The 26,379-nt window shown below is 40.4% G+C and overlaps 1 protein-coding gene across 5 annotated transcripts in view; it reads left to right on the top strand.

Annotated features, from left to right (window-relative positions):
* GRB10 (growth factor receptor bound protein 10) overlaps positions 1–18,489 on the top strand; it is a 147,191-nt gene extending 128,702 nt beyond the window's left edge. For 4 of the 5 annotated variants that reach the window (XM_057428892.1, XM_057428893.1, XM_057428895.1 and 1 more), the window contains 10 exons: positions 2,223–2,297; positions 4,342–4,479; positions 5,097–5,207; positions 6,282–6,380; positions 8,951–9,028; positions 9,691–9,807; positions 10,699–10,765; positions 11,758–11,845; positions 14,463–14,556; positions 15,349–18,489. In XM_057428892.1, the coding sequence (XP_057284875.1) occupies positions 2,223–2,297; positions 4,342–4,479; positions 5,097–5,207; positions 6,282–6,380; positions 8,951–9,028; positions 9,691–9,807; positions 10,699–10,765; positions 11,758–11,845; positions 14,463–14,556; positions 15,349–15,495 (1,014 nt within the window). In that variant the 3' untranslated portion in view covers positions 15,496–18,489. The remainder of the gene's footprint in view (positions 1–2,222; positions 2,298–4,341; positions 4,480–5,096; positions 5,208–6,281; positions 6,381–8,950; positions 9,029–9,690; positions 9,808–10,698; positions 10,766–11,757; positions 11,846–14,462; positions 14,557–15,348) is intronic. The other variant, XR_008974847.1, reaches the window with a different exon arrangement.
* Positions 18,490–26,379: the final 7,890 nt, after the last annotated feature.

Raw genomic sequence — 26,379 nt, 5'->3', positions numbered from 1 at the left:
ATTGTATGTCATAGCTATACTTATTCCTGGATTTGTAAGATTCTTTGAATATTGTCATTCTAAACTGCTTGCAGTGTAACTGCTTATGTGGGGACTACTTTTCACATTTTATCTAAATAGTTAAAACTGGTTGTTGGCATGAACTGATGTCAGCTGGTGCGTCCCTTCTAGGTAGCTGATGAAGGATAATCCAGAGGCAGTTTAGGTGAGAACAAATTTTGGGTCAGTCAGGTATTTGAAGAAAAAAGATACATGAGGTCACATGAAGATTTATTGCTGAAGTTACTGCAGATGATAAATTTATTCCTGTCTTCATAGACACTAATGCACAGTTGCTGCATCCTTGCACTTGTGCTTGCATGTACATTTGTCATCTGCTAGTGTTTGTTTCAGAGGCTGTGCCTCAACTTACTGTGTGAAACATTTCTGTACATGGGAGTGTTTGTAATTTTTTACTTGTGTCAATCTTCCCATTTGATAACCTATGAACATGTGAGTGTTGTGCAGAAATTTTGGTATAGGAGCTAGCACACTGGCTTCATGCGGTATACTTTAAATTAATAACAGAGCATGGAAGTAAAACCCAGAATGCTTGGCATTCAGTCCCAGGCTCCTGCAATCAGAGAATAAATCATTCTTTTAGTGTAAGAATGTGAAGGCTCCCTATCCGTTGCATTAGCTGTTGCCATATGGCACTGTTTCTGCTCAAGAGAGCCTGGTAAATGTTAGCTTTCATAATTCATTTTGCAACTTACCTGGCAGAAGGGTGGTTCCTCTTCATCCCTTCTCTTTATGCCCTAAAGCCTGAAATACTGCCTGAAGAGTGATGAATGTTCTAAACTGGAAACCTTTTAGTTGTGATTCATCTTGTTATAATCAGTCATTGTTTTATTTCAGACATTTCTGCATGTCTTCATACTTAAAATAATGTTTAAAAACTTCAAGAATGACTTAATGTAATTGATGTGTATAGTAAATTTATTGTGCTGAATTACATAGGCATTTTAAAACATAGCAAATGAAAAAGGGAACTGGAAGAATAAATCTGAAGTCAAGTCATTGATGTAGCAGTAAGAAAACTGTCTGACCTTTGTCATGCAAAGATTCAGTATGAATAAGATATTGTACTGAATGCCTGAAATCAGAAAGCTCTGTAGAAGCACCTGTTTGAAACAATGCTTGCTTCTGTGTTTGTGGGATGGCAGAAAGGAAGTAGATGCTCACTTTGAGTTTACTCAAATGTGGCACATGAAGCAGGGTATACAACACAGCCTAATTACTGCACGTGTCCTCATTCACATGAAATAATGTTCATTATTTCATTTCATGGAATGTATGCTGGCCTGTCGTTACAAGACAAAATACTGGGCTCTCTTATGTTACGTTGAAAAACAAACATACGGGGTAGATTTTGCAAAGGGCTCTTCTCTTGACAGATTGAAGGGTTTCAAGCTCTGAGCATAACCTGACTGTTCAACAACCCAATGAAAGCCACAGTCACACATGAACTCTTTTTCATAATTAAGGTCTGCAAATGGCACTTTGTTTGGAACCTTCTGAGGGACTCAGCAGGTTTTAGGGGCATGCAGATACAGCACTGAAAAACTGTATTTTGACTAGAAGGAGAGTGCTGTTGGAGGTAGAGATATCCATACTGGAGATCGTGCAGCATCCCTGCCTAAGACTCCTTTTAAGGCTTTTGCATCCAGCTTACCCCTGTGAGGGTAGAGAAAACTTGTTATTCCTCCTGTTCTGCATCTTCCATATGGCAAGTGGCATTACAGAGAGTTTGTTCGCCAAACAGCCTTTCTGGATGGAGAGGGAAGGCCAGAAATCTGGTGGCAGAATATGCAATGAGCAAGGAGTCACTGCATATCCAACCTGCAGCACCATTCATCCTGTCCTTTCCTAGAAAGTAGAGGCTGTTAGAGATCCCTGAAAGCCTTCACCAGAAGTGGAAGTGATGGGAATGCACTTACGAAATGCTGCATATCAGATATTTTAAAAATCCACATTCTGTCTGCATGGGCGTTTGGTGAGCAGAAGGAAGGGAAGAGCTGCACTTGAAAGCCCTAGTATTATTTTCAGTGTCAGGGATCTCCAAATTGGGTTAAGAGTGATAGTTTAAATAAATAAATGACTGGAAGAAAATGCCATGTTTTCAATGTAAGAGTGTTGAAATACAATGTGACTTCCAATTGTCTTCTTTTTTTTGTATCTAGAATTTCTTTCCAGAGCAAATGGTTGCCTGGTGCCAGCAAACAAATGGCAGTATCCCACAGTCACAACTGTTGCAGGTACTGTAAGTTATCCATATGGAAAAAGAAAGTTTTGGAGCTGGAGGGGAGAGGTTGAGAGAAGGGGAGGGAGAATTCAAAGGTCTGGAAATAACTGGTTAGAGAAAGACCAGTGTAGTGCATTAGTGTATAGCACTAATGCTGAAAATACCTGACAGAGATCTTACCCAGCGACACTGATGTGTAAGTTGTAAGGACAAAGTATTCATAGCTATGTTCAAACATACTTGTTCCATTAATATTCATTCATCTGTGGATACCTGGTTTGGCCACCCAGTGTTGTTCCTAAAACAGTCTCAGCAGATATGTATCTATAAATGCAAAAGTTCTTGTCTATACTCCACAGCATAGCACAGGAGAAGGTGTAAAAATGTGTGTGTACACTGGAAGATACTTTTGAGATGGTGAGAGCCTTTGGTTTTTCTTCTTATGTCCCATGTTTGGGCCTGGCAAGAATTAGCAGTAAGGACCAACTTCCTCATGGTTCAGCCAACTACCTGCTCTTTTATATAGAAAAATAATTCCCTAAGAAGTAAGTCCAAGTCATTACGGAAATTTGTAGGTAGTATTTGCAAAATAATCCCATTTAAAGCTCTACAAGTTAAATTACAGGGGTGTGGATCTTACATGTATGTGTTGGTAGAGTTGTGTAATCTGCATGGCAGTAGCACGTGCACTGAGTTTATACACAGGGTTTGATGTTGCTGGGTAGTTTCTTGCTTGCTCATGAAGGAACTGCAGTCTTGGCACAGCTGTTTGGCCTCCAAGGATGGTGCTGAAGGGTGGGCTACGTCTTTCACCCGTAACTCGTTCACTTAAATCTCTCAATTTAAGCACTCTGTTCTAAAACCTGTAATCTAAATCTTTTTCACTTTAGTTTTCTCCTCAAGTGGGAGACTTTCAACTCATGAGGCCAAATCAAAACAGTCTATTATAAAGAGTACTATGTTAAGAATATAACACCCTGATGCCTGGAAGACAGTACCATGAATAACAGGCAAATTATAAAGCAGAAGGCACAAATAGATAAAGTATGCATACAAATAACTGATTTTAGCTTGATTTCTGTCACTTTACATGACTGTAGATTGTACTGACTCTCTTTTGTTGAGATGGGGAGGGAGGAGGACTGGGAAAATAGGCTAGGTTTTAATGCAACTAAGGATTCTGACACAGGGCACTGATTTTCGGTTTTCTTTCCTGTGGGCATTGTCCACCAAATAACACCAAAACAAAACTTTTGAAGAATTGCAGAAGCACCTACGCCAACCAGGTTTATGCATTTCTCTTTCTGCTATTTAATTTATAAGTTTGACATTTAACATACTAAGCAAGCTCTCATTTAAAAATCTGGCCCAGTGTAGTAAGGGAGTAATCCATCAGTTCGCTAACCATAGTTAATTCTTCATTTCTTTGATGTATCACAAATCAGATGATTCCATATGTGGTCCCTCTAATTATGTCAAGAACTGAAATACTTCTGGATCTTGAGGCCTGGTATAGTTGCTGACACTTATTTGACTGCTCTATGTTTCACTTTGAGTTAAATACTCTGTTGTCTGTCGTATCTCTTGGGTCAGGTGCATATGATATATAAGACTTTAACATGGGAAATCCTGAAATAGGCTGTTCCCATTCTAAAACTTCAGGATAAATTTGCAGATCTTGGCCATTGTTTCCAAGTCAGACTAGTTGCCAGAATTGTTGTGACAAGGTATTATTTTAGGAATTAATAAGTGTACTTTGTGTCCCTTCAGGCCAAGAAGAATAGGGATAAAGAGATGGTTGGCCTTTTGGAGATTTATGTATTGACACAGAGAACAGGAAGATGTCAGCGGCAGGAGGAGTTAGGTAGATGCAACAGGAGGAGCATGAATATCCATTTTGGTCATAAATCAGTATAAACATCTTGGTCAGTTTAAGCATAATTTGCCCCAAGTCAGCAAAGTGATTTGCCATTTGCGTCTCTGTTCTGCAAGCACAGTGACAGTTTTATGATCCATCCATAGGACACGAGCCTCATTTACATTTTCTTCTCCAACAGAACTTTTTAAACTCCAGTAGCTGCCCTGAAATTCAAGGTTTCTTACATGTGAAGGAGCTGGGTAGGAAATCATGGAAGAAATTGTATGTGTGTTTGAGGAGATCGGGACTTTATTGTTCTACAAAAGGAACTTCAAAGGTAAGATTAAAAAAGAAATTGCACAGTAGTAGCATGTGAAAAGTATTTTCTGCTTTTACAGTGGGTATTTTTTGCTGGTTTTTAAATATCTGCACACAGTGTTCCCTTTTTTTATCGCATAGAAAAGGATAAGCAAGTCATGATCAAATGACAATCAAGCCCTGGGCTCTCAATGCATGAAAATAGCTATACAGCATTATTACATAATAAAACCAAACTAGCTAGACAACATCATTGTGGCTGCTGAAGTTATGCTAAGAAAGTTAGCAAGAGAAATCATTCTCTCTAAGCACATGAATTTAGTTTAAATGATACCTTAAACAATATTTTATATCATCTAACTATCAGATTTCTCTGGAGCAATTTAATAGGCTATGCCATTTTTAATGTGATATGTTCAAATAAGTATTTTGGCAGCTTCTAGCATAAAGCACCTTTTGCTACTAAGCTGGTGTTTAAAAGGTCACATGCTATGTCCACTTCAGGCGGCTTGAGAAAGGAGCACAGTGTTCATACACTGCCCTCTGTTGGAGCTTGGTCTTCAGAGAGTGCAGAGCTTGTGGTAGCAAGGTCCAAAATCTTACACTTACCTGTCGTAAAACACGTTATTTCCCCAGGAGCCAAGACACTTGCAATTACTGGCTGACCTAGAAGACAGCAATATCTTCTCGTTGTTAGCAGGCAAGAAGTTGTACAATGCACCTGCAGAGTTTGGATTTTGTATAAAGGTAATTCTTCTCATTAAGTTCTTCCAAAGTTCAAGATGGTGTTGGTAGCTTGGAGTCCTCCCAGCCCCCAGCTAAATGGGATTTGTATGTAAAACTCTGCAAGCATTTCTGTCATGAGGACTTGATCTTTAACGTCTTTCATTTGGCAGGCATGTCCTATGAATCTTGCCATCATTTTATGTGACACTTTTAACACTCTGTCTGGTGCTCCTTTGGCTTGGGAAATTTTCAGTGCGAGATCAGCTCAGTGCTGAAGCGTGGTGTGCCTGTGAGGTGGCCTTGGTTCACCCCACAGATGCAATCTTTTTTTTTTTTCCTCATTTACTCTAATTGAATAGAAAAGTTTCTCTGGCCAGCAAGCACCAAAACTTAGCAACAAAGGACCAAGGTCTGATCTGGTGTAATTGCGCCATTACTGTGGGCAAGAGGTTTTTATTTAAAGAAGATGATTGTCACAATCAGCAGTTGCCTTTGAGGATTTTAAAAACTGTTGTGCTGATGGATAGGTTTGGAAAGTATTTCAAAGCTCCGTGTAATTTTCTGAGAAGAAAATAAGGCTGAGAGCTGGTTTTATTGACAGCAGCGAGTGAAATAGTCTGCTTCCTAAGCAGCCGTTCCAGAGCTAGACAACATGGCTTTGCCTCAGTAGAGACTGGCTGTGGGATGGATCCTGAGCTGATGGAAGCAGACTTCCAGTTACAGAAACTTTGGCTCTTCATCTCAAAATGGGGACTCATAAAACTTATCACAGTTCTAAATAAATAAATAAACAAACAAAGAACAACTGCCTTGGTTCTGGTTCTAACATGGCATGAGAACCTTGTTCTGATAAGCTGCCAGGCTGCAGAGTATTTCAAAGCAGGCACTAAGATAAGAGATTGATCTTACTGCACCCAGCTGAGAAAGTGATTTCTTTCAAAGCATGCTCAGCCTCTCCTGAGCTTTAATTCAGAGTGATGTGAGCTTTTTCTGGCCAGTTCTGACAAATACTGTACCTGCCTTTACTCTGCAGTCAGCTGACAGTGGTGTTGGTTTTCTGCTCAGTGTATCTGACTTCCCTGTAATGCTTTATAGCCCAACAGAGTGAGAAATGAAACTAAGGAACTGAGGTTGTTGTGTGCTGAAGATGAGCAAAGCAGGACGTGCTGGATGACTGCCTTTCGACTCCTCAAGGTACCTAATCTCTTCTATGAGAATAGAGCTACACTTATAGTTAAGTTACATTCATTATTTTGTTCATGAGAAGATACCTGTATGTTTTTAAACATCATCTGCCTCCAGAATGACACAGCTAAGAGCAAAATGCCTGGTAGATCTGTCCCTCCTAAGCTTAGCACAGAACTGAACTCAACTCCTTCCATACATGAATCAAATATAATTTTCATTTTGGAGCCAAATTTATGATATGTGAATCAAAAGAACAGCTTAACAAGGTATTTGCAAGTTTATATGAAGCTAAAGAAAATGTTTTGCTAAGTGGTAAGTGGTTATTTTAACTAGAACAGAGCTCTGTCTAGTGCTTTTGAAGTCTTTTCATTTTTATGAAGGTTCTATTTAAAAAGTAACAAAAATAAGCAACCCTGTCTCTAGGCGAAAGTTATTCATATCTGAGAGGAAACAATGAGATTACTTGATAATATGGTAGGAGGCTTCACAGATTTTTTGAAACAAAATCAGTGTGGAAGGAACTGAGAAGAGGCTTGACTTACGCACTCTTTGAAGCAGGGAACTTCCTGATCTTCATAGGGAAATGTGCAGAAGTTTTAGGTTTGTTTGTCTTTAAATCTTTCTCTGAAGATGCTGCCTTAAAAACTACTGTGTTCTCTGTACCTTACTACATCGTCGCTCACATTAAAGGGAATATATATAATAAATATGTACAGATATCATTACCCATGAAAGTCTCACCTTTCTTCTGCAGTTACCCAACTCTCTAATAATTTGTGCCAAAGCATAACATACAAAATGTGACAGAAAATAGAGGCACGCGCAAAGTGGTACTGTGGCGCCTGATGCTATATACATGTCCACCAAAGTAGGATGGAGAACTTTCAGCTTAGTCAGCTTTGGCTCTCTGGGTAGCAAACAGCTAATTTCAGATTTGGAAATGAGGGCATGGCTGCTGCCTGCAGCTGCTGAGGTCACTGCTTATTTCCCCCCTCCCTTTCAAAATAGTTTATCTCATTTGTTTATCTTCAAAACATAACAGATGTTTGCTACAGTTACCTGTTCCTCTCCCCATGCAAACTGTCCATCATGCAAAACCCAGTAAGCATAGGGAAGGCAAATCAGACTCCTAGACCTGTGGGTATGAAAACACAGTGCCTCTTCTCCATCTGCATGAAGTGGTTACCTTCCAAACTGGAGCATCTCTCTTTGAATGCTCTCCAAGTATTACCTTATTTATTAATCATAAGAGATTCTGTGTTGCAGTACAGAAATTGTTACACAGCAGGTGCACTAGCCATAGTATGGGCCAGGATGCAAGAAGCAATCTCAGTTACAAGATGCATATTTAATTTCTGTGGAGCTGATACCTCTGTTGGCTATCATAATCCACTCTGCAGTTACTTGACTTGACTTACGTTTAATACACACTAACAGTTACGGTAAGAGTTTTAGTCCCAGTGCTTCTTCACAGCTGTCCTTTATTTTCCTTACTTACACAAAATTTTGCACGTGGGGAATGTGCTCAAACAGAGGATCAGAAAATTGTAGTGAATTGTACCTTGAAGACACCTCTGAAGAATACACTGGTCAAGGCACTGATATTCCTGAATGGCAAGGAAAAACTTCCACAGTGTACAGCATTAACTGTTCTTACCAAATATGTAGGCATGCATCTTGCTGTGACTGTTCAGAAGAATCTCTCTCTCATACAGGGTACTGTATGGCAGTAATTTCTGTATATAGAACATTCACCCTGAGGCAGTTAACATTAGTTACAAAAAGTTTGAGGAACACTGAAAGATGATTAAAGGTGTATAGTCAGGGAGAATTAAGGCTGTGCCCCAAGGCTGTGGCTGTGACCCTCCTTTTTATATACCTACTGATTTAGCTTTCTATGGTCATATATTACCATGTTTACAAAATTATTTATACCATTTCAGTTAGAACATTCAGTAAGTAATGTTGCTATACTTCAGCACTGTGCCTCTAGGGAAGGCACTGAGTAGGTGTTTTCCTACCGTGCTAGTTACTAGTGTTGCTAAAATTTATCATGTTCAACGAGGAGCATGACTGGAATTCAGTCGCCTTATTTTTATAGAAAAGTACCAAAAGTGTTATTTCTTGATGAAATTTATTAAAAGAGCTAGTGAATTAGAAAGGTTCTTACTTTTTATCATTATGAAAACCGACTTTGAACATCTTAGGCAGACATTTCTTAAAGTTCACATTACTAGAGGCTAAAAAGAGGGGGAGTTAATACAAGTGTTCTGACCTCAAGTGGAAGCTTGTATTCTATGAGGAAAACATGGTGGTAACCAAGAGTGGCAGAAATTACCTGTGTGTTTCAGTCGGGGTTGTAAAAGCACTGTCTTAAATAAAACTCGTGCATATTTACTGCTCTGTTGCCACCTACCAATCACTGTCACTCAATGCAAATTGCTTTGGGACAGCTTCTGATCATGCAAATAATAAACTGGTGGCACCTTGTTCCAGTGTAAGGTATTATGAAATACTACAGTTTTTTACTTAGGGTATATATTTGAATACTAATGACCTTGCATGTCTATTGGCAGTATGGAATGCTACTGTATCAGAATTACAGAATTCCCCAGCAGAGAAAAGCCATGCTTCCACACTTTTCCACTCCAGTAGTAAGTAATGACCTTTATTGACCTCATTAATGTATGATGTTGGAAAAGATACATTTGCTTTTGCATTTTAAAAGTGGAAAATTTTATGCTAAGAAATGTAAATTCAGCATTGTGTAACAAATCAATGTAAAGTTCACGTTTCGCGTGAGTACAGTTTATGTGGTTGGCTCTCCATTATCTTAGGCTTACATGATCCACATGATTGAAAAATCTTGGATACGTCAGGCACTTTGAGATGTACATTACAGAGACATCTGGCTGTCTGCAGAAGCCAGCTTAGGTCTGGCAAAACTAACACGTGAATTTCCTAAAATATGTTTGGCCAAGAGCTGACTTGTTAGCTATCTAAAAGTGAGGATCCTGTATTTGGATCCCAACTGGCCCTGAAAATAACTGGAGTATGGTAATAGGGCAAGTGGGCAACTTGAGCAATATGGATTCTATTCTCAGCCTTTCAATCCTCTCCCTCCCCTACGGCCTAAAGAGAAAAAAAGTCTATTTTTGTGTTTGCAAATCAAGGGATTAAAAAATGAGATGTATTTTCTGTGCTGTTGAGGGATATCTTTGGACAGTCTTCTGAAACCAAAACACTTTGAAATGAAACTCTCAAGCTGGATTTTTTCTTTCCCTGTTTTTTGAAACAAGTGAAAATTCCTTTTCAGAGAAGTGTATCTGAAAACTCACTAGTAGCAATGGATTTTTCGGGGCAAATAGGAAGAGTTATTGAAAATCCTGCTGAAGCACAGAGTGCTGCCTTGGAAGAAGGACATGCTTGGAGGGTAGCTATCTTCTCTTCTTTTCTATTTTTATAATTAGTAAGTGTCTGTTGAGAGCCAAAACACAGAGTGTGCTATGATGTTAGTGCAGTGCTGGTCACAGTATAGCTTAGCTCCGACCTGAAGCAATCACACTGCAAGCATGCAGATCTGAAAGTCAATATCCATCTTTAGCAAAACTGTCACATTCACAACAACCTTCTACCACTGCTTCTCTGTCCCCCTAGTGTCCAGAGGAAAGTTGAGGGGGAAAGCAGACCCACCAGAACTTTACTGCCAGTTTGCAAAACCAGTCTCTGAGGAGGAATATGTCAAATTAAATGCTTCCCCACATGGAAGAGGCTGGGGCTCTGACTAATGGCTTGCTCCCAGTAAGTTTAATTGCAGAATATACAAGAGGCAGGACCTCTTGCAATGAAAACTGATGTAACTTGTTTATAGTGTCTTGTGGACAGACAGCTGCAGTACAAGTTTTCCCACATGCTCGTCTCTTAGGGAATAGGAGTCATTACTGAAGCATTAGCTGGTGCTTTATGTACGGGAGGGAAATACTGCTTGATTTACTGAGTGCCTGGTGTTTTGCCTGAGCAGAAACATACCAGAATTTTCTTTTTTCTGTCTTTTTTTTCCTTTTTTTCTTTTTTTTTTTCTTTCCTTTTTGTATTTTTAGATACTGAGCTTTCATCATTAACATCTGGCTTGTGTTTTAAGCCAGCTGAAATGAGCTGCTGCTTGTAGATTAGCCCCCTTCAAAGTTGCATTTCTTTTTTTCATCCTTGCATTAAACTTGCCCAGCCCCCAGTTTCCTGTAAATTAAATCTGTATTGCATGTGCACTAATTCTCTTCTGTTGAGGCTTTAGTGTGGATTTAACGGTAATTCATTTTCTCTGTAGAAACGTAGCACAAGAATGAACATCTTGGGTAGCCAAAGTCCACTCCATCCTTCCACATTGAGTACAGGTAAATTCTGCTGGTTCCTAAGCGTAGTATCAGAGGCTTCTGTGGGTAAATAAGAGTTACATTTCATATAGGGACATATGAACTGGGGACTGCACATACTTAGTACAGTCATGGAGTATTAATGCCTCAGTGTCATATAGTGTTTATGCTTCTGTGTCATTACCAGTAGAAGGAATTTGTTTGCCTTTGAAGGTGCGTTCAAACTTTTCTTCAATATTAATCTTTTGAAACTCATTTTATAAAAAATAGAGACTCCGTAAATGTTTCCATTTAAAACAATCCAGAAGTCAGTCCTTTGGTTTAGTCCAAGAAAGTCAATGAGTGATCTGTTAATCTTTTAAGAGTAAAAATAGGTCTTCAAAATAGTATTTATTCCATCATAACTCAATAATGTAAAATGGAGGCCTGTGGGTTCTGAGTTCTTTGAGATTGTAAGTTTCTTAAAATAACAAGAAATTGCATATTAATATCTTGGAGAGTTTAGAGGAAAGATATACTCTGTTTTTAGTCTGTGTTTCTATTCACAACAGAATTTGAAAATACCGTTTGAAAAACAACAAAACAAAACCCATAAAAATATTGGTGGGTAGCATAAGCTAAAGTGCTTTTTATTATTTGAGAGATAGACTTGGTTTTAACAGATTAACTTATACGTTGTATTCTAAGAATTGTTTAGTCCAGTATTTTCAAAAAGCTATGAAAAGGCCATATTATAATAAGAGATTTCTCTCGCTAACCTAATCGTACATCTGCAAATCACAAGATACATGGAGATAATGCCTCTCTACTTGATACATTAAGTGGATGCAACAGCTGGTGCATTTTTCCCATATTGATTCATTTCTTATATAGAATGATGAAAGACATTTTGTATGATGTAACAAAACTATACCCACTTTTAAAATGTTTACATAATCAGTGTGTGGAATAAACTGTTGCACATTACTGGTTTTAACCATCCTCTCATTCCCTCTTTTCCCTCTTGCCTCCAGTTATTCATAGGACACAGCACTGGTTTCACGGCAGAATCTCCAGAGAAGAATCTCACAGGATCATTAAGCAGCAAGGGCTTGTAGATGGGTAGGTATTCCTGTTGCTTAGTATTTATGATCTGATGCTAGGCATTCTAGACAGGAACACGTCTTCTGCTGTAGGGGTTTTAACAGGTATGTAAGTACTTCTGAGTAACCCAGTTCTCGTGTAGTCCCGTTGTAACCTGCCTGGATTTCAAAATGTCCGAGTATGGGTTTGCAGAAATAAGTTCTAAATTTACTTTGAAAAAGGAAATATTAAGGATACACTTAAACTTTTTTTTTATTTTTTTCCAACAGAAGCAATCAAGTTTTGGATAAAGTTAGAATTGGAAAGTAATTCATTCCTGTAATCTGCATTGAGGACCTATTTTTCAGGCAAAGCTGTACCTAGCTATTTGCCCACAAATTTATGATCAGCCATTTGTGCTCTTTTGCATTATCCAGAGCAGTTTATGATGATTTCTCACTATTTGTTTCTGTTCTAGAGCAAGGAAATGAAGGTACGTGTTCCAGCACTGTCTAAAATGTCTGCAATTGAGATTTCAGTATCTTCTGAGCATCCGTTTTCCTCACTTACACATAGTTATAGTTATTGAAGGGAAGCTGCTTAAACTGCATTCAGCAGTTCTTAATTTGTGGGATGGGAAGAGCATGAGAGCATGGTTGCCTTTAGTTCACTAATGTCACTGCTGTCAGGGTTAAGGTAGAAATTTCAGTGTTGGCTTCTCAGGAGACAGTGAAGTTCAATCCTTTCTGACATTTTTTGATTCAGGAGCATCACTAATCTTTGTGAAGAGTGACATACATTAGAGAAATAGAAGTTGCTATTGCATGTACATATTCATCAAGCAGTGGGTTTTAATTGTTTTGGGGTTTTTGCTGGGCTAAGGATATTGGGTTTTAGCTTAGCAGGTCAAACAGAGAAGAAAGGCTAAGAAAACAAAGGAGCACTGCTGACTTGTTGGGTTTCTCGTTCTCTCTCATACTGCAGATCTTTACAATTTGGGGCTCATTTTGACTTGTTGCCTTAGGAATCTAGCTGCCTGTCTTTCTTGGGGTTTTCATAAATAGGTTAATGTCTCTGAGGTGGTGTAAGACAACTAATTGACTGTAGAATGTGAAGACTGGTTAGTTTGGCTGTAGTGAGGTCAGTGGCAAAAGGAACCATGTTATCTGTGTGCTCTGAGATCTAAGGATCGTGGTTTACAGGACAGAAGACTCTTACCTGTGTTTTCCTGCTCCATGTGTTCTTGAACAAAGGAGGTAGAAAGTCAACAGTCTTCTCATGGCTCATGTAAGATGTTCTGCAATGTATGCAGGCAGCTGATAGTGCTATCATTTGACTGTCTCTGGATACTATTGTTGTGGATGTATCTATCTTAGTAGTTCTTGTTTATGTGGACAGCCTTTTGCTTGCCAGAGGTTGAGTAAACACTTGAAGGATCAGTTGTGCTGAGCTTTTTTTGTGTCATCAGCTTATGCTACCATGCATTATGAAACGGCTAGATGAAAGATAATTTTCATACTTGCATGACTGCTGTAACCACAGGGCAGGTAAGATCTATCTCACTGAGATGGATCCTAATTTGTAAAGTCTTTGGTCCCTTTTCCACACATCTGGTCTTGCTAGGATTAAAAAGGAATGTTCAAATACCATGAGTGGTTTCCGGTGGTAGCAAGACATGCCTGTCTCTGAGTATTGGAGTGACCCTAGTTATGATGGTGCATTTTTGTGGTATTGACATTTCTCAATCAGTTCTGAGGAGCTGGAGGAAGTTCTTTTGGGTTCATAAGACTACAAGCAGTTCTTGCAACTCAGCCTTGGAAGAGTGTGTTCCTGGCTTAGTGGTTAGCAATTAAGAGGGCTTGAGGCCTGCCCCAGTACTGTGCTTGGCAGTGTCACAAATCCTCTAGTGATTAGCACTGTAAGCCTTATGCCAAAGGTATATTCTTGTTTCCTCGGGCATGGAGAGGTTCTCCTTCCTTAGTTCATAAATGGCAAGGGGAGGAAACATTTTTTACTAGATTTTTTTTCTCTTCCAAATAGGTATTTGAGTTAGGACTTCAATTTTGTGGGTCAACTTAAAGTGACAGTTACATAGTGTATGATGTTGCTAGCTATATTTCGAAAGTGTATTATTTTCCAGTGATGCTGAGGGAAAAATCCTGTGAGTGTTTTAGAGGAAAAATCTGTGTGTGTTTTCCACATCTTGATAATGCGGGTGCTAAACTGTTGTTTTAAGAAAGTATTGAGCTGTTCCTGTGCAATTGCAGTCATTTAACTTAACATAATTTTGCTAAGACTGGATTTCTGTAAACTGATGCAAAATGCCATTTGTGCAGAAATCCATATTTGCTTTGGAGTTAAATGAAAACACTTTTCTTTAATGAGAGTACATATCAGTAATGGAAAGCTCAGTTAGAGAGACCCTTTTGAAAAGCCTCATATATTCATAGGGGAAGAACTACTGACATGTGTCTTTCCCTTCTTTTCTTCATCTGTTACTTTGCATAGCCCTAGTATAAAAACTGAAGGCAAATTGCCCATTATGGAAACACCAAAGAAGAGTTAGGCAATAGCATGAAATGACATAGTAGTTTTGATTATTTATGAAGAAATGGATTGTGGTATTCAGCATGTCCTTAAAAATGTTCTCTCCTAGACTATTTCTTCTCCGGGACAGCCAAAGCAATCCAAAGGCATTTGTACTTACACTGTGCCATCATCAAAAAATAAAGCATTTTCAGATCTTGCCGGTAAGTAGATTGTTTTTGATGCTGATCACAAAAAAAGAAATTTTAAATCTTGAAGCTTTGCCAGCATCTGAAGAGAACCTCTTATTAATTACTGATGTAATTAACCGTGATGTTTCCATTAGCAAGTATATTAGCAAGTATTCTTTAGAATTGTCAAATGTCTGATTAAAATTCTTTGTTAACATTGCCTGGAAAACTAGTGTAAGTCACTGAGGTATAGAAGTAATGCACAGAATTTGTTCTCTGTGACTGACAGCAACATCAGCGGCAGTTGTCTCCCTGTCACTTAGGCAAATGTTGAATAACTCAGGGAAACTTTAAAAAGTTTTATTCTGGAGGTTATCCAATAACGTTGAGCTTAAAATAGCATTACACTGAGATGTCAAGAACCTATGTGATTTTCATCTTGATCAAGAGCAGCATAATTAGTTTAAGATCATGTAACCTCTTTATTGGTCCAAACCCTCTTCCCTTGCTTTGCCTGCCAATTTTACAAACTGCTAACAAATACTTTGGGAGTATTTTTGTTTATGTAGTGAAGAACAGCGCTGTCTTTATGACTTTCAATTACTCTGCCCACAAGCTTTCACTTTCATAAACAAAACATTTCAAGTTGAGTTAACATGTGTTCTTTTCTAGTGCTGCGTCTGGTTTCTCAAAGATCTCTGGGTGATAGGTTGCTGGGCAGTGCCTGTCATTTATTTTATGTCACATGCTTGTACTCCTATGTTTTGCCATACTTGCATCTCTTCAGGTGCAGTCTAACTTGAAAAGGATGTTTTATTTCCCCAGTGTGAAGATGATGGACAGATATTTTTCAGCCTGGATGATGGGAACACCAAATTCAGTGATCTAATCCAGCTTGTTGAATTCTATCAACTAAACAAAGGAGTCTTGCCCTGCAAACTCAAACACCACTGCATTCGAGTGGCCTTATGACCTCAAATCTGACTTTTACTGAAGACTGGATTTGCTAGAAGAGTAATTGTAAGAGAACGTTGACACTGGGGAATTGGCAGATTTGTAAGTTGGTTAAAATAAATAAAAATATTATGCACCTTGGGACTCTGAAAGGGATGGATTCGACAGGTGCCAACAGACCAAGATTGCTGGTTTGTCTAACACCTAAGAGTGATTGCTGCTGAGTGTCCCAGCGTCCCAAAAATGGGGGGAGGGTATGTAAAACAATTAGTAAATTTGAAACCGAACTGGAAACTATTCTGGCTGGGCCACTTAACAGGAACAAGTGTGAAGAGAAATCTTTGAAAGAACTCTTGCCCTGGAATAATCTTGACAATTAAGACTAGTGTGTTTACTTTTTGTATTGATCACTTTTTTTGCACTCCTACTTTGTTTCGGATATTGTATGCAGCCTATATTAGGAGCTGATGTGGCTTTTAAAATTCATGCAGGAGTTGGGTATTAATCTGCACCCTAAAATGTATGGAATGCTTCAGCCTAAAAGAATCTAGAAGAAAATCAAGAAGTGTGTGTGTGTGCGCGCGCGCGTGTGTCTCAAAACTTCTCTGGAGACCTGAGGTTCGATGATCTGCAGATGTCTTTGAAGAAGCAATGAGGATACAATTCTAAAAGAACATACCACCATATACGTACTCTTAAAACTGTTGACTTGTAGCATTATGGCTGTAGTATGTTGATGGCATATTAGTGGCATCCAGTCATGCAAAGACTGTATTAGATTCTATGCACAAATTTTTATTATTGGAGTGGTGGTTTGTTTTTTACAGCCTTTTGACTGTTTTCCTGAGGAACCTTACTGTTACTAAATAGAATAGGACTGAATGACTACACTTGTATTTGAAACCACCATTTTTTTGTGAGAAGATTCTTCTGCGGGTAGTCTTAGTATGACAAAATAAAAAGACAAAAAAAAAAAAACAATGAAAAAAATCAAACCAGTGTTTTTAGCTTTATGGCTCCTTGAATTTTCAGACTGTTTCAAAGAGCTCTTTCCATATAGTAAAGCTACAGTGACACAAAACTCTCCTGGGAAATAGGGCATAAAAAGAACTGTACCCCTTCTGCTTTCTGTAGGGCCATGAAAGTTTACATGCTGAGAAAGAACATGCTGGGAATGGAAACACATTTGATTGTAAACTAGCTGCTGGCAGTATCATCCATTGAGGTAACTGGTGATCTCTGTGTCATACACACTAAGGCACGCCAGTACAAGCGTGTATCCTGCTCTGGTGCTGGTTTGTCATCAGAACTACTTTATTGTTAATGTTTAAATCAGTTACTTAATGTTTACACAATAACACTTTCTGATGATAAATCGGTATTAAAGTTAGACGCCTTGATCCTCCATTTGAATACCATTCTTTCAGCAATGTGGCTGGTGCAGGAACCGTTACTGAATTAACTTCCCAGTGCTTCCTGCAGTTAGCCATGGCGAGAAGTACTCCACCCTAGGAACCTGCAGAGTGCAGTGCAGAACGGAGCATTCTTGAGATGGGAAATGATTTACGCAGGCTAGTTCATCCTTACTAATATTTGCCACTGGGTTTTAAATCCTAGCCATCTGAAAGGGTAAAGAAGTAAAACCAATTCTACACCTTTAGGTCTTCATGTAGTGTTGAGAATAGCTTAAGACAAACCATAACCTGCCTGAGTCGTCCGTATCAGCTTATAACTATGTCAATGGTATAGAAACACTGTATTTTAGTTTACAGAACACATTTAGTATTTTTTTCCATCTTATGTCTACATACTAAAAATGAAGAAACTTGATTTTGTTTTTAGTAGAAACCTTTTTTTGGTTTTGTTTTTGTTTTGTTTTTAATTGTACATAGTGAAATGAGTGTTCCTGCTTTCTAGACAATGTATTTTAAAACCTTGAAATTAAGCTAACTTAAGTCTGACTTCACTTTGCATGCTTCTATTTGGCCCCTATTAGGAAAAAAAAAGATCCTTGTATTGACTACATTACCAGTTTAATAAGACCATTTATGCTGTAGTTTTAAGTTTTTCTGTTTACATAGCTTAGTGACAACCATGCATTTTTCCCAGTATGCGGATAGTATTTGCAGTGTTTCATATTTATAAAAAAAAAAACCTTGCATCTTATTTAAATTGAGAATAAAAGTTTGACTATGAATCTTGATTTTTGTATGTAGATGGTTGACTTAGTATTTTGTACTTTTCCCAGCTAAAGTGAGCTGTTTTGAGAAAGTGACCACCTTCAAAGTGGCAACAATCTTACTTAAGCAGATCACTGCTTTGTCTTCTTTCTGCTGGAAAACAGTCAATGCCACCTTAGTTTTCCAACAGATTCAGCTGGCTGCCAGCTCAGAATACCAAGGACTGAAGGACATTTGACTCTTATTTTTGTATTTAAATGACATGAATGTAAAGGGGATGCTCAGGGTTGTTTTGGAGCCTGTTGAATTTTTATCTTTTTGCCTGTGATTTTATTTTCTAAATAAATACTTCATGTAGCAATCTTGAATATGTTGAGAAGGAAAATGCCAAACCATTTTGGTAATGGGGTTCCTAGTTAAGTTATGTTACGATAGGTGTTGAAGTACAAAAAACTTTTTATTTGTTAATTAATCTTGAAGAAACACGTGCCTCAGTTTAGATGTTTTGTCTTATCTTTTCTGCACTAAATACCTGACAGTTTGACCAATCAATGCACCTTTCCAGTGGCAAGACTTGCTTATCGTAAATTATATTGTCACAATGCAAGATTTAGTGACTGTAAAATGGAATAAAGTTTAAAGTTTCAGGGAATGCAAAAGGTATTAACTTAAGAGACAAAACCTTTATTCAATATGCTTTGCTTCATACTGTAAATAGCTTTTTGGCTTGTGAACCTAATTGTAATCTTTCAGGTATTTTTGTACAAATAAGGGACTGATATTCTGTTTCTTGTAATTAGAAATAAACGTTAATACAATGCTATTCATTTTATATTGGAATGAATGTCATCTTTTGGTTGTACCTGTACATGATGTATGTCATAGTTTAAGCCCAGCTGGCAGCCCAGAACCACACAGCAGCTCACTCACTCCCCCCTTCTTCCCCCCGCTCCCAGAGGGATGGGGAGGAGAACTGAAAGAATGTAACTCCCACGGGTTGAGATAAGAACAGTCCAGTAACTAAGGTATAACACAAACCACTGCTGCTATCACCAATAATAATAATGATAAGGGTAATAAGGGAAGAGAATACAACCGCTCACCACCCGCTGACCGATACCCAGCCCAACCGAGCAGTGATCTGGGCCTTCTGGGTAACTGCCCCCAGTTTATGTAGTGGGCATGACGTGCTGTGGTATGGAATACCTCTTTGGTCAGTTTGGGTCAGGTGTCCTGTCTCTGCTTCCTCCCGGCTTCTCCTCCTCCCTGGCAGAGCATGAGACTCACAAAGTCCTTTGTCAGAGTAAGCATTACTCAGCAACAACTAAAAACATCGGTGTTATCAGCGCTGTTCCCAGGCTGAAAGTCAAAACCACAGCACTGCACCAGCTCCTAAGAAGGAGAAAAAGGACTGCTACTGCTGAACACAGGACATGTACCTTTTGCCTTGATTCTGGTTTATTCGGGGTGGGTTATATTAAACAGCCTTTAAGAAGATTTAAGAGGAAAATAGAATCCCCAAGATATCTTTATTCTGGTGTTCTGTCTTGTGATTTCGATAAGGACAGACTGTCCTTTATTTAAAGAACTTGATCACTCCTTTTGTTTGAGGAAAACTACTGGGGGTATTCTGTTACGATATTTACAGTATTCATTTGAGAAGGTTACCAGAGTCAAATCAGGAAATGCACCATGAGCATCTTTTGGGGCATATAACAAAGCTATAACTCAGTGAATGTGTACACTGCAAAAAGTACTTTATTAGCCTAATAGCTATTGTATCAGAAAACTTATCAATAGTACTTTCTGAAAGCAATTATTTACCCTCATAATCCTTGTATTCAAGTGGTTCATAAGCATTTGGCTGGAAAAGCACACCTGCACAGAATATGTTTTTGCTTACAGAAGTCATTTGGGGTGGTGGGGGGAGATTGGTGTTTCTTCTAGCAGATAGAATAATAGAAGGCTGGAAATGTTTCACTTTTTTTATTTGACCAAATCCTTTCCCATTTCTGCCTTGCTAAGCCATAGAAGATCTCAAATGCATTCCACTTCAAGCCTTAGTCACACTCTGGCTTCTGCATGCTATGTCTTCATGCAAGTTTGTATCGCACTAGGGCACGGGTTACATGTTAGCAGTACGAAATTCAGCACGTGAAGGCAGAGTACTTCGGTGTTTTGATATTCCCAATTTTTTTTCTATCTGGAGATGCACAGTAAAGTGCTTAAGAGTTTGCTGTCCTGCATGCAGCAACTTGCTCTTTACTGAATTTGAAATAAAGGGGACTGCTTGCTTGCAAAAGGTTTGAAGAGGCCTGTTTCTCGCTTAGCTAAAGGCAGCTGTGCTAACACTGTAACTGCCCCCCTCTGTAATCATTAAAAGTCAAGGACTGTAATTCTACACAAACCTGTAAAAAAACGAAAGTAAAACAACCCCAAAACATTCCCCACCCCCCACCCCTTACTTTATTTTATATATTGTGTTTGGAATAGACAAAAAGACAGCATGAAAAAAAAAGCACAGCAAAAATGTCAATAGTCATGCGCAATGGCAGGGCAGTATTGTGTGCCGCCTTGTCCAAACTGCCCCCAGCTGTGGCAAGTGCAAAATGATACCTGTGAAATCTGGTATTAACAGGCACTTAATAGCAGCTACCTCCTGGTCTATCAGAACATCACCAGTACAAAATTAGCCTTGGTCAGAAATGGGTATGTGGTACAGGTTTGAATTAATTGCCTGATGGGAGGTTTTGTGTTGCTTTTACATTAGTCATAGAACAGTAGACATTATCAGACTTATGATCCCACATGCAGCCTTCTACCATGAAGTTCATCTGGCAAAACAGCTTAAATGCATTTAAAGCTATGAGTAAATTTGCATCAGACTAGTGTTCTACAGCACGTGCTGCAGCACTTACCCTGATACACAGAAACTAAAGTTAGGTATATTTTAACACCAAATTGCTGCTTCAGCCTGTACCCACAAAACCACATGAAAAAATCTAACCAGATGAAAAGAATCTGACCAGATGAGCCATTTCCCTTCAAGTAATTCTAACTTTAGATGACTTTGGGTTTATGTTACTATGTTACTTCGAATTTAATGATGCTTTAATCTGGTTTGTTAATGTCCAGCTTGTATACTGCTTTGTGTCTCGGGCATTGTTTGTCTAACATCTCTGAAACTTCAGTAACAATATCAGCAGATGGAGAAAAGAGATTTCTTCCTTTGAAATATCCACATTGCCTTAATTTTGGTTTCTTCTGCATCCTAAATCTTACGTCCTCCTGCCTTAACTTGGAGCACAATTTAATTAGTATTTGAAAATCTAATAATAACCACAACTACATCCAAGAGCTATATGATTTTCATTAAATACTGTGATTAGTCACATCTGAGGCTTCAAAATAAATTTGTTTGTGTAACACCCATAGTGCACACTCTTAGCCTGGAGACATTCTGCTATAATTGCTTATCATTTTGCACAGATACTTGCAGATGTTTTAACAAGAAAGATCAGTTCATCACAAGACACTGAGCTGTGATTAACAGGGTCTTACGACACTTGTTGGTTACCGAGGCTTGCATGCTTTACTATAATCAGGTGTTTTCCATCTGTTGGCTGCAAGATTCTGGTGCCATAACTGGGGAGCAGGAAAGGGGATTTAAAAACACAGCTGCCAGCTCTGAGCAGAAGTACAGCCTGGCTCTATGCGCTCCGAAGCTCAACTCAGCTGTACTCAGACATGAAACTCTTCTTGCTCAGAAGAGCTAGACTGGGAAGGAAATGGAATAGAGAAAGGAATTACTCTTCAGCAGTATTGTCCAAGTGATGTTTTGGGTATGACTAGGAACACAGTGAAGACAGTGGTGTGATGCTTTAGTGCTGCTCGCCAGTCCCATAGAGTCAGTTTCCCTCCTCTTCCCTCACAGTTGTGAAGACACTTCTATGTAAAGCCTTCCATTTTATCTGCCTTGTGAAACACATTCTCCAGAGGTGTAAGGATTGGTATTTTGGGTTATCAAGCAGAGAAATAGCTATGGAATTGGTGTTCTCTACAAGCTGCCAAAACAGTCTGTTCAACTGCCATCAAGAAAAAAGGAAGGTAGAAGTATGGTTCTGCCAACAATGGTAACAATATTTAAAGCAAATGGCTAAGATCAGTACTGAAAAGGTACAATTTCATTGCCCCACAAAGAATGCTAGATACATCCTATTTTCACATACTTTAGTTATACTTTTCAGTATTTGACTTCCTCCGTAATACTTCTCTTTGCTGCTGAACTTCTGCAGGATATTCATGTGCTCTGCACGACTCCTGGCAAATTTTTGTTTTCAGGTTACTGTAGTACTCTCAGAATCAGGTCCAAAGACAGAAACAAATACAGAAATGAGGAAAGCTGTGAGGATTAGAGCTTCTTGAAAAATCACCCCGCCACACAGCTAGTTATGGAATAAAACAAATTCGTAACTACGGAATTGGTAGGTAGAATAATTAATTAGGTTTTTTCACTTAAGACTATGTGGCATGTGGAAACAGCTGGCTAAACAAGGGTGAAAATTGCTGAATAAAGTTTGCCTCAAACATTTACAATGAATTGCTGGAACAAGCATTTGGCCTGCTTTAGGTATCAGAGCACTTCAGAGTGCCCTAGAAGCTGCTGTCCTTGAAAGGATAAGGGAACAGGAACTCCTACAACAGGAGCAGAAAGGGAAGCTTAGGATGCAGTAAAAATGGAAGAGAAACAAGGAAAAGCAAACAGGATAGTATGACAGTTCAGCCAACTAGAAAGCATAGACTGAGGGTAGTATAATGGACTTATAGAAAAATATAGGCATCTGAGCAGAATACAAAACATTTAATTACAATCTCTTCCAATCAAAACACTGCAGGGCATCACCTGAAGCGTGCAGGGGCAAGTGTTCAGGAAAGCCAGAAATACTTCTTCATAGGCTGTTTGTGTAAGCTCTAGTGTTCTCCAACATGAAATGTACCTCGTGGCAAAAGTTCACATGGGTCCACAAAGGGCTTAATCATCATGATAGAGAAAACTCAGCAGATGAACACTGACTACAGAAATACCATCTTTCCCTCTGGAAGTCCACAGGACATGTCACCCAGTGCCAGCAGCAGTCTTTAGGGGAAGAATCATTACTTGACAGACCACGTTTGTACTCTTCTTTCCCTACACATCTACTACTAAGTATTAAGACAAGAGCTAGGGAGATTTTATACTTGATTCAGTACCTGTGTCCACGTGTCGGCCATACAGAAACAACTGGAGCTAGCACTAACAGCTGAGGAAAGCCTACGAAAGCAGGCTCCTTTTGACTGAATTAAGGCTGCCCTTGGAGAAACAGCCATGTAAGCACTGAATCTGCTCTCTACCACCCAGAAAGTGATGCCTCCAGGGTCTGTGACAGCTATGTCCCCCCCCACAAACCTGCTGCTGGCAGGGTTTGCTGGAGGTGCTGCCTGGTTCACAGCAGAACAGAGCCTGTCAGGACCTGAAGCTGTACAAGGGTAGTGTCCAGCTTCATTCAGCCCCAAAACAGGGTAATAAATGACATGGACTGAGCTGAGCTTATGCCTAGCACTGGACTGGGGATACTGCTCACATGCAAGTCAGAAGCAGGTATCCTAAAAGTTATGCATAAATGGGTATCTCAAAGCTTTTTTGTACAGGGATGCACAGGGGTGGGTTGAGAAGTCTTTTCTCACGTAAAATGCAACATTTATGCCCCTGTGTGAGAACTGAGGAACAGAAAGAGGTGTGCAACTTCTGAAGCCCAGTGTTTTTTCTCACTGGACACTCTGGCAGAGCAGCAGGGAGAGTGGGCTGTACCAGGGCAGGCAGGCCAGGCACAAGGCTGACCAGGGCAGCTGACAAGGCTCTCCCCAGCCATCCACTGCTGGTCAGGCAGGGAGATAATCATAGAATCATAGATCAGTTTGGGTAGGAAGGGACCTTAAAAATCATCTGCCATGGGCAGGGACACTTTCCACTAGACCAGATTGCTCAAAGCCCAGTTCAACCTGGCCTTGAACACTGTCAGGGACAGAGCAGCCACAGCTTCCTTGGGCAACCCATTCCAGTGCCTCACCACCCTCACAGTAAAGAACTTCCTTATATCTAACCTAAGCCAAATTTTTAAAAAATCTAAATCTAGTCTAAATCCAAAGAATGGGAAGAGCAACTCAACTGCTGGTGCTCATCCCAGTCTGGCCCGTCACAACCTCTGTACTGCAGAAAGAGAATCAAAACCAGACAAATTTTAAAAATTCAAAACATAACAAGCTTTTGCTATACATTCTTGTGAGGTTAGCCCTGTGTCATGGTTTAAGCCAAGCCAGCAACCCAGAACCACGCAGCCATTTGCTCACTCCAGCCCCTTTCTCCACCCCACTCCCAGAGGGATGGGGAGGAGAATCAAAAGAATGTGATTCCCACGGGCTGAGATAAGAACAGTCCAGTAACTAAGGTATAACACAAAACCACTGCTGCTACCACCAATAATAATAATGATAAGGGTAATAAGGGAAGAGAATACAACCGCTCACCACCCACCGACCAATACCCAGCCAGACCCGACCAGTGATCTAGCCCTTCCAGGTAACTGCTCCCTGTTTATATAGTGGGCATGGCGTGCTGGGGTATGGAATACTTCTTTGGCTAGTTTGGGTCAGGTGTCCTGTCTCTGCTTCCTCCCGGCTTCCCCTCCTTCGTGGCAGAGCATGAGACTCAGAAAGTCCTTGGTCAGAGTAAACATTACCAAGCAAAAACTAAAAACATCAGTGTTATCAGCGCTGTTCCCAGGCTGAAAGTCAAAACCACAGCACTGCACCAGCTACTAAGAAGGAGAAAAATGACTGCTACTGCTGAACTCAGGACAATATCCACCCTTTATTCTATACCATTCACGTCATGCTCAGATCCCACAGTTTTCAATATACCATCACTCTTATCTCATATATATACATATATATATGTCCACACAGAGAGAGAGAGGTCATTCCTTAGTGCATGGACCAATCCCTATTAAGCTGCTGAGTTCATCCGGCCCATGATGTCAGGCTCCATCTCTTGTAAAAGTCTGTCAGGGCAAGAGAGTGTGATGTAGTCAATCTGCCAGGCCTCCCCATATTTGTACTTCAGCCATCGTCCTCCATACCAAAGAGGCTTTAACCGCTTGGCTTGCTTAATTGCAGCACATGTTTCACACTCATGAATAACCTGGGCAATAGTGTCCATTGTTAAGTCCACCCCTCGGTCACGGGCCCATCTATATGTTGCATCTCTGCCCTGATGGCCCGAAGTGTCATGGGCCCACCGGGCCAAAAATAATTCACCTTTATGTTGCCAATCTAAGTCCATCTGAGCCACTTCAATCTTAGCCGCTTTATCCACTTGTTGGTTGTTCTGGTGTTCCTCAGTGGCCTGACTTGGGTACATGAGCATCTACATGACGTACCTTCACCACCAGGTTCTGCACCCGGGCAGTGATATCTTGCCACAGTGCAACTGCTGGTGCTAATCCCAGTCTGGCCCTGGGGCATCTCCGAGGAGCCTGCTCCCCAGGAGCACACACCAAAGGGTGGCTGGGCCCAGGAGTCCACCACAGTGAGCAGCTCACCCAGGACCCAAGGAGCTAGTGCCCTATGAGATGCGCTGAGCCCTTCCAGCAAACTGGAGCTTGTCATGGTGAAATCCCATTTTGCTCATTCCAAGTCTTCATTTCTGACTTGTTTAAATCCTGGAGTGAATCAGGACAAAAATTATCAGTCTTCCAAAAGGAAAAGTAAGTTAATGAGTAGATAAATATGCCTGTGACATGAGCGCAGGCCAGCTGAAATAAAGCCTGGACTTTGCCTCATTTCACAGCTGAAGGAAGCCCGTTCTGCCACGACGGAGATCTCCACTTGCAGAGGGCACTCGTCTCCCTGTTCCACGCCTCCAACCCTCCTACTCCACCACCTGGAAGGCCAGCCCAAGCCAGGCCAGCCCGGCAGAGGGCGGCCACGGACGGGCCGCACAAGGGAGGTCCGGTCGGGGTGGGGGCGGAAGTCCCGCATTACTCGCGAGGGTTTTCTCGCTGTGTTTGGTTTGCTTTGTTTTATGGCGGCAGGCGAGCAGGGCTGTACCCTGAGCCTTGTGTTGTGTGAAGCAGCAGTAAAACAGCTCTCAGTGGAGGCCGGCTACTTGCCAGCCTCCTCCAGGGCACCTGCTGCAAACGGCGGCGCTACCTACAGCCCTGCGCCATGCCGACCCCGAAGGCAGTGGGATGCCAGTCCCGTCCCCTTCCCTCCAGTCCCGTTCCCCGCCAAGGGAAGCGTGCCTCCCGTGCCTCCCGTATGCCAGCGTGAGGGTTCCACCTCTCGGCAGTACCGGGGACCGCTGGCTGGGCTCTTCCCTTGGTGCCGGCAAAACAGCGGCTGCCTCGGATGGGGCCGGCTCTGGTGTGTCGTGGGTTGCCTCGCTTGCCTTCCAGTGTGCGCACCGCCAGGCATCTCGGTTATGTAGACGTTTTCATCAACGTAATTCCCTGGCTTCAGGTCGGCTGGGGTTGTTGGGTCTTTCTATTCCACCTTTCCACCTCCTATTGGCACCCAGTGTATTTTTACTTGATGCTCTGTAAGTGAAAAGTCCTGTGTCCCTCCCATCCAAATGCCTGTGAACTGAGTGAATTCACAAGTTTTCTTTTTTCTCGTTGTTGAGAAA

This window comes from Pezoporus wallicus, unplaced genomic scaffold, assembly GCF_028554395.1.
Source record: "Pezoporus wallicus isolate ANWC-B61680 ecotype Strahan unplaced genomic scaffold, APGP_CSIRO_Pwel_v1 contig_6658, whole genome shotgun sequence".
Taxonomy (NCBI): domain Eukaryota; kingdom Metazoa; phylum Chordata; class Aves; order Psittaciformes; family Psittacidae; genus Pezoporus; species Pezoporus wallicus.
The sequence above is the reverse complement of the archived record's forward strand: the minus strand, read 5'-3'. Positions and strand labels throughout refer to the sequence as shown.